General features: G+C 30.8%; 1 protein-coding gene across 3 annotated transcripts; it reads right to left on the bottom strand.

Moving 5' to 3' along the window:
* Nucleotides 1-1,336: 1,336 nt before the first annotated feature.
* LOC107947549 (transcription factor MYB12) lies at nt 1,337-2,770 on the bottom strand. 3 transcript variants are annotated; one of them, XM_016882167.2, is made up of 4 exons: nt 2,639-2,770; nt 2,383-2,528; nt 2,175-2,304; nt 1,337-2,095 (listed from the first exon to the last, which is right to left on the bottom strand). In XM_016882167.2, exons 2-4 carry the CDS (start codon nt 2,513-2,515, stop codon nt 1,636-1,638), a joined length of 723 nt encoding a protein of 240 aa, XP_016737656.1. In that variant the 5' UTR covers nt 2,516-2,528; nt 2,639-2,770; the 3' UTR covers nt 1,337-1,635. The 3 variants fall into 3 exon arrangements, with proteins under 3 accessions (XP_016737656.1, XP_016737657.1, XP_016737655.1); XM_016882168.2 differs by having other exon boundaries at nt 2,383-2,523; nt 2,639-2,734; XM_016882166.2 differs by lacking the exon at nt 2,639-2,770 and having other exon boundaries at nt 2,383-2,589.
* Nucleotides 2,771-9,074: the final 6,304 nt, after the last annotated feature.

The raw sequence follows: 9,074 nt of genomic DNA, 5'->3' as shown, positions 1-9,074 counted from the left end.
TATAAACATTGGAATGTCTATTTATTGCAATGGACCACACAATCTTGACTATTTAGGATGCCCAATTACTTTCAGAGGCATGTTTGTTATGAATTTTAGTACAACAAAGTGAGAAATGCTTGTACCACGTGGGTGTTATAAAACACCTATTTTTTTAAAGAATTATAGAAATGAGTCGGTTTTTTTTTAATTTGACAGGAATGGTACATTTTTATTAAAACGTGTTGAGTTGGCATTGTTTTTAGGGGATACGTAGAAAGGCGTGTCTAGCTCAGCGTTTTTTTTTGTTGTTGTTAAGTAAAATACACTAACGTGGAAGTGCTTTTCAAAAAAGTGTCCACATAGGTGTGCTTTTATCCGTGTTTTTCCAGTTATGGTTTTGTTTTAATTTTTAATTATTTACGGTTAGGGCTTTTTATGTGAATAAGTTTAGGATTTAGGGTTTATTTTTTTAGGATTTAGGCAAAAGCGTGCCCATGTGGACGTGCTTACACATCAGTGCGTTTTACCTAACAACAGGGAAAAAAGTGTTGAGCTAGACGTGCTTATCTGTGTATCTCCTGAAAACGACGACAGCTCAGCGTGTTTTAGTAAAAACAGACCATTCCCGTTATTTTTTAAAAAAATTAGCTCATTTTCGTAATTTTTTTTTGGAAATGGGTCTTTTCTGATCATTTGGTCATTATAAAATACATATATTATACAAAAAAAATATGAATTTAAAATACATAAATAAATTTTATTTTTTATATGACGATCTAATAAATATATAAAATTATTATTTAATATAAAATTATTTTAATATCAATATTATTTTTATTATGTAAGATATATAAAATTTGAGTTTTATAATAATTTATTAAGTATATGAATTATAAAAATAACTACAAATATAATTAATAAAAGTATTATTTCAACATAAATCAAATTATTATTTCAACATAAATTAAAACTGCGACTGTCAATCACCCTGGCCACTTGCCCATAAATCAGCTGGGAGATGCATTTTTGTAACTTTTAATTTAAAAAAAATCAAATTTATTCATCAACATTTTAAAAAATTTAAATTTTTTATTTTTAACGAAAATATTGACTAAAACATTAAATTTTTTTAACATAACAATAGTATTTTTTTTGGAAATTTGAATTTATTTTTATTTTTATAATTTTTATATTATTTGTTGATGCAGCATTTAAAATAAATAGTATCATGTTAGTATGAAGTAAATGTGGATTATAATATAAGTTGAGCGTTAAAAAATAATTTAATTATTTTTAAAAAATTAAATTTAATTAAAATAAGAATGAAGACCAAAGATGTAAATATTTAAACATGTTTGGACTAATGTTTTTCCCATGCGTTATCTTTAATAAACTAACAATAGGAGCAGTAGGTAGTTAACAAATGATCAGATCATCATCCAGGAGACACACACAAAAAAAGAACAAGGAGACAGATTTATTAATACTGTCTAGCTAAGCAGTTCACATATAAGTGAAACAGCCAAACAACCATGGAATCTCATGTCTCTCACAGTCAAAACTCCTTATTTTCCAACCTTCTCCGTTATAATCACTATCCACAACCGAGATGAGATGCAGTAGTACTCTCTATGATGATCATCATGCCAAAGCTCATTCCCTTGAGCTAAACTTTCTCAGTATTCCAAAAAGATCATCATCAACAAAACATGATGTTATTGGATTCAAATCATCTCCAATACTGTTCTCACCATACCCACTTAGTGACAAATCATCATTTGGTGGTAACAGTTCACTGCCCATGATGTCCTTAGAACACGGTTCCCAAATGTCCTCACTGCCTGTCTCTTTCTCAGTGTTACAACTACTAGAGTTTGGTCTTGAAATATTCTCCATGTTTCTTTCCTCTTCTGACCCCGAATGAGAGGGTATAACAGGCACGACCTCCATAGGTTTATTTGAAGAACTGATAGCATCTTTATGGGCATTAAAACAGCAGCTTTTGTTTTTCTTCATTGCCCATCTATAGATTTTCCTGCTCAAATGAGCGTTCCAATAGTTCTTTATCTCATTGTCTGTTCTTCCCGGTAAGTGACTAGCAATCAAAGACCACCTGCAAGTTATAGCACAAGCAGCAAAAGATTAGATTAGTACGTAAACCCAAAATGGCATTGTAGCAAAAGAGAGCTTACCTATTTCCCAAAGTAGAATGCAAATTAACAATGGTTTCGTCCTCTTTTGCAGTAAAGTTTCCTCTCTCTAAATCGGTTCTCAAGTAGTTAATCCATCTCAGTCTGCAACTCTTCCCACACCTTAACAATCCTTCAAAATGCCAGACCGTACACACCAATTAATACGCAAAAAAAAAAACGAAAAGAAAAACCCTTAATATGTACGTACCTGCATTCTTGGGCAATGATCTCCAGGAGCCTTCTCCATTAACTTGAATATACTTGGTCAAAATCTCATCCTCTTCATCCGTCCATCTCCCTTTCTTTAACCCTACTTTTTCACAACAAGGAGCCCTCCCCATTTCTGGCACTGCACTGCACAGCAAAAGTGGTCATTAAAAAATAGCAGACAAAAACAGTAAAGCGCAATTGGGGTTTAAAAGCTGAAAGTGAATATATAGAGTTTGAGAGAGTCAGAGGGACACCTGAGGTTGTGGTGTGGATGTTGAGAGAGACACCTAGGGTTGTGGTGTGGATGGGGCAGTGATAGGGACTTTATCTATGGTGATGAATGGCGCCATGTTTGCCTTGAATAGTGATGGGCTCGTTTAATAATGGCTTCAACCCTTCAACGTGAAAAATATAAATAGGGATAATATACTATTTCATACCTGAATTTTGTTTCAATATTTAATTTAGTACCTTTACCAAATTGTATCAATGGGTCAAATTCAAATATCAAATTAAACCAATAAATTAAATTAAATTTAAAAAAGAGACATAATGATAAATTTAGCTATCAATATTTATATTTTTTTATAAATTTGACTCTTAGTCTTTTAGCTTAGTTTGAATTTTAACATTTTAAAAAGAGTCAAATCATTTTCTTTTAATAAAAACAATAACTAAAACATTAATTTTTTTAATTATATTAGAATGACAACCTACATAATAGTTTACGTGTACTTTATACTAATATGACACTATTATCTTATATTTAAAATTTTAAATATATATTTAATTAAAAAAATAAAGTAGATGTTGATTATCATGCATGCAGTATTATTTTAAATTTTAATATTTTCATTAAAAAATAATAAAATTAATCATCACATTAGACTTCTTTTTTTTTTTTTGTAAAAGTTAAATGTCAAATTTGCTAAAAAGAAAATAAAGGTTAAATTGATAAAGAAATATAAAACATTAAGAATAAAATTTGTAATTATGCCTAAAAGAACGAGAAAAACGTTGATGAGCTTTAATGATTTCCATACACCTTTACGTTCCACCTTCCCCGCTGCAGTTTCAGTCGTTTTTCTTTGTATGGCATAATGACTTTACACTTCAACTTTATAATTATTCATTCATTTATTTTAGTTTTAATTTTTAACTTTGTGTATTTTTGTCAAATTATTCAAAATAGATTAAAAAGTTAATGTTTTTAACTTTGCTGACATATGCACGTTGATTGTTATGTAGATGACACATTATTAATTAATTAATTTTTAAAATTTAAAAATAATTAAAATTTATTTTTTAAAATTAAAAATTATTGAAAAGGTAAAAAATTATAAAAATGTTTTTAAATATTTTTAAAATTTTAAAAAGTTAATTAAATGTTGACATATCATCTACGTGATCCATGTGTACGCTACGTCAATAAAACTAACAAACATTAAATTTTCTATTCATTTTTGGGTGATTTGATAACGAATGCAAACCCAAAAGCTAAAAACATTTACAATATGTGCACAAACCTCTTCCTCACGAAGGACGAACAAAAAATTGGAGATCGAAATCAATATTTTTTTATTAAGTTTAATTATTTTAATTAATTAATCCATCTTAATTTTATATGGTGCATTGGTCATCTTAGGGTGAGTTTGGATGGGCAATGGGGTGCGGTGCATTTAGTTTACTTTTTGCCTCACGCTACAATTGCTATAGTATCTAATCTCATCGCAAAGTCTCACGCTACAGTATCTAATCTCATTGCCATCACTATTTTTACACTAATCGCAGGTAAACGCACCACCAATCCAAACTCATCCTTACAAAGTCAATGAGTGCTATGTAATCATTGACTCATACATTTTAACTTTATTGTTATTATAAAAGAGTTATATTGGTAGTTAAAATTATTTTTGATGAAAAAATTTCAGTCATGAAAACAGTTATGTTGTATTTGTTTCATCAAATACAATTTTCAAAAAACCGAGTTAAGGAAAATTTATCTAATGGAAAATGTTTTATGTAGAATCAACCAAACACCTGAAAATCATACCATTTTCAGACAATCATTCTCCGAAAGCAGTTTTCAGTAAATCAAACAAGCCCTTAAACTTTGTGTGCTGAATTGAGTTCGATTATTGTCAAATATTGGTGGAAGCATGATTAAGATTCGCTAGCAATATTAGCGGTCTTTGTGTTGTTTGAAGGCTTTAGGTGGATTGGGGTTTTGTATTACGAAAGAATTTTTTGGGCATAATTAAGGTATTCTCCGTGTCCATTTTTATGGTCCATGAAGACTAATCATTTTAAGAATCTCTTTTTGCCCCATTAATAATGTCGTCTCCAAAGTTCGAACTTGTTTTCTTCCCTTTGGAGTACAATGTGCCTTGCTCTGTAGGTTGTGTTTTACAAGCCAAATACTTTACCGTGTATGGTTCTATGAGTTTGGACCCATCACCTACATGACGGAGTCTATGTGCAACACATCCCATTGTATAGGGGGTATCTATTGGCAAATAAGTGATGGTGCTTATGTACTACTGTGGGATCATCCATTGATCCATAGTGCTAGTATCACTAGATTACAACAATGCAAAGTTTCAAATGGTATAGTTGTTTATGTACACGATCTCTTTTGTTCAAAAATTGCCACTTGTTGTTAGGGTTCTCATTTCTTATGTTAGATTTTTGGTCATACAATTGGCCCAATTATTCTTAGTATCCCTTTGCGTCAAGTTGAATGTGATGATATGTTAGATCGGGGCTTACATATTGCAAGTTACTCTGGGAAATGCAACACATCTATTGGTGATGGAACATTTTTGGGTCGAGGCACCCCCTTCTTTGCTTCTTTCAGCCCTAGATCTACCTTGTAAATCTGTTGCATTTATTTTATAACTATTTTTTTTTATTCGTTGTGTGTTAGTAACTATAATTGGTAGTTAAGTTAGATAAGAATGGTAGTTTTCTATTAGATTAGTTGTTATAATATGTTCTAATTAGTTTGTTCAGTTAGAGGTTAATTGAAGAAGGTTAGCTAGGATTCTTGTTAGTGCTAATCATTCTTCAACACTCTAATCTTTTTGTATAAATATGAGCCTCGTCCCTATTTTGGGTTTAAGTAGACCAATTCTTTTTGCTTTCTTCTTAAGTTTTATCATTTGTTATTGGAGTGTTCTTGTGTTCTTTTTGTTGGAAAAAACGGGTTTGAAAAATGTAGCAGAAAATAAATTTAGGGAAAACAAAGTTTTAATTTTTTTTCCGAAACGAGATCTTGATTGTGATATCTAAAAGTAATAAACATTTAATCAAAATTGTACATTTTCAATTTGTCTAGGATGAGTGCTACCGAGTAGTATTCTTTATTATTCTCAAGCTCACGTCTACCGAGTGTGAGCTCATTTTGAATCAAAAAAAAAATCATAAAAATTACTAGTGGGGTAATTTCATAATTTTTCTAAAATTTTAGGTCAAGTTATAAATCAAAAAAATATCTCTAGAAATTTTCTGGAATAATCTTTTCAGAGAATTTTCTCTATACAATTTTCTCTTGAATTCAAGTGTGTGAAAATAATGATTCAAGGCTCTCTTTATATAGAGAGAGTTTAGAGAGTTCAATTATAATTAAACTTAATCACTTTAATATTAAATTAATATAATATTTATCTTGATAAATATTAGATTAATTTAATATTAAGATAATCACTTTAATACTAAATTAATAAAATACTATTTAGATAAATATTAAATTAAATTAAATATTAAACTATTAAAATAATATTACTTCTGAAATAATTAATCTAAAATCTAATTCTTTGGTAGAGTCCCAGTAGGAGTGTAACTCTTTCACTGCTCAACCACCAAAGACCAATCGCCGCCGTCGTAGCCGCTAGCACTGCCGTGTCCAATAATGCAGATGTGACACCTTTATGGCACCCCGAGCCGGTTCGATCTGGTCCAGTAACGACCCAGTCGGTCCGATCTAGCCACCAGTTGGACTGTCGCCCTGATTTCACATACCATGCACGGTTCGACTAGTTTTTGGGTCTTGGTCTCGGTTTTGGGCTCCCAAGCCCAATTTACGATCTCAGGTCTAATTTTCAAGTTCAATTACTCATTTGGGCAATTATTTGACTTGAAAATTAATTTCTAAAAATATCATATTAATCTTAATTAATTTGATTAATCTAAATTTACATTATCAAAATTAATTTTTCCAAAAATCACTTAGATTTTCCAAATTAATTTTTCAAGAAAATTATTTAATCAAATTCTCTAGTTGAACAATTCTCACGACCACCTAATTTAGTTCCACATCGAATAAATCAACTCAATTAAATTATTTAGGAAGTCGTAAAATTTTCTTTTGATTCAAATGCAATCCGAGCAAGATTTTGTTGAGCTAGCGGGGAGACCAATCGAACATATACAATCGGGCTCTAGTAATTTCAATTATGTCTAGAAGTATCGTTCCGATAATTCACAATTACTTAATCATGGAGTCAATCTACAAGAAGTACCACGATTGAAAACTCCTTATTGTATACCCTTTACGAAAGCAATTCATCCAACTGCTTTGTCCAATAACCTCATCATGTGTGTGTTACCCTAATATGATATCATTGATTACTTTGAGTTAAATTCGTTCACTCAATACAATCATATTTTATCTCATTGTTACCATTGTGTCTTCTTAATAATTAATATGATCACTGTCGAAACCGGTCTTTGAAAGATTTGGTGAAATGGAAATCGATTTTGAAAATGAAAATGGGGAGTCGCCACCGATCTTTATTCAAGATGTGACCGACTCACCATTAAAAATAAATTTTAGGTCCGCGAAATTTTAAGAAAACAGGTTCGGGAGTCGGTTACGCACGAGGAAGGGTTAGCACCCTCGTGACGCCCAAAATTGGTACCGAATTGATTATTTAATGCCTTAGTGTCGAGAATTTGAAAAGATTTTAAAATACGATCTTTGAAGTTTAAATTTGAGTAAACCAAATTGGATGATAAGGCGGACCCATTTTTTTAAAAAAATAAATTGCTACACTCAATGAGTTAGGGTGCGACAATTCGATTTTTGGAATTAAATGTGTATCCCCCTTTTTTAAGAAAATTACGTATTCGAAGAAGGACATTTGATTATTTAAGTCGATCAGGAAATCCGAACCCAATAAGTTAGGGATCAATTTTCCCGATTTTCTTAAACATCAAACATTACCTTTACTTTAAAATTGAGATAACAAAATGTCGTATCCAGTAAGTTAGGATACAACATTTTGAAATCTTAAGAATTTTATTGTAGAAAGCATGAGGTTTTTATTGCCCAAGAGATGATTAATTACCGGAATTCATCAGAAAAATTGAAGCCCAGTAAGTTAGGGCACAATTCTCTCGTGAATTATGAATGTCGAGTATAATAAAATCTAAAAGGGATTTCGAAGCTTAAACCATATTAAACGCAAAATTTTAATGAAAGAAACTCGATGGAATAATGTTCAATATTAAGTAGTCATTTGTAAACTAAATGCAATCTAATGGTTTACGACTAATTAACAAATATAAACAACCAATACAATACCCAAGAACAATTTTTACATCATATATTATGTTAACATTTAAAAACTAATGAATCTAAAGTCCATCAAAACATTAAATAAATGCACATGAAAATGTATAAATTTTAAATAGTTTAAAATGTATAAAAAAAGGGATTATAATTCAAATAAATTGAAAATAGATATTATATATAAGAGTTTGAAATAAATCACAATTATAATTTTTTTTTAAAAGAAAAAAAAATTTGTCAAATGGAATAATAATACCCGAATAAATCATAATTTAAAGAAAACATATATTTGTTAATTTAAATAAATGATATTTATAAAAAGAGGAATGACATATAATACATTTAAAAAGTATTATGAAATGTATGAATAATAAATTTACATCAAATATATGCTAATATATTAGAATAGCAAAATAAAGTGACAATGCGTAATGAAACAAAATAATGTATGTGCGTATACATATAAAAATAAACAACTATATACGCTGAGATAATGTTAATAATAATAACAATAGTAAGAATAACAAATTAAATGATTTTCAGCAAATATAATAAACAGAGGACGAAATTGATAATAAAACAATAAAGCTGGGTAAATTTTAAAACTAATAAAAGAAATGGGCCCAAATCGCAACGCGCGAATGACATGGGGGACCGAAAGGGGAATATTCCCCACCCTCCGAAACGCCGCGTTGCGCGCTGGACCAGAATGAAACAAAAACAAAATATAAGACCAAATCGGAAAGAAAGAAAAGGCTTGATTTGAAAACACTGAAAAGGGAAGGGGCTGGCCGCGCAAATATCCCTCCCTACACCAGAACACGCGGATCTAGCCGCCTGGGTCGGGTCATTGGGTCACGGCTTAAACGGCACCGTTTCAGGGCCATTTAATCCGCCCGAACGGTGTCGTTTCATGATTCTCTGTTTAACTAACCTTAAAAGCAATTTACCCTAAGCAGAAAAGAAAAAAGAAAGAAAATAAAACCTAAGAAACTAAACCTCTACCCCAAACAGCGTGCCGCTTCAGCACCCCACCCCAGCCCAGACTCCGATTGCGGTAGAGTGAGCCAAGATGCGGTGTTCCCACCTCCAAGGTAAGTATCCCCTCTCCTTTTCTC

The sequence above is a fragment of the Gossypium hirsutum genome, chromosome D12 (genome assembly GCF_007990345.1).
Source record: "Gossypium hirsutum isolate 1008001.06 chromosome D12, Gossypium_hirsutum_v2.1, whole genome shotgun sequence".
Taxonomy (NCBI): domain Eukaryota; kingdom Viridiplantae; phylum Streptophyta; class Magnoliopsida; order Malvales; family Malvaceae; genus Gossypium; species Gossypium hirsutum.
This window is presented reverse-complemented; position numbering and strand designations above follow the sequence as displayed.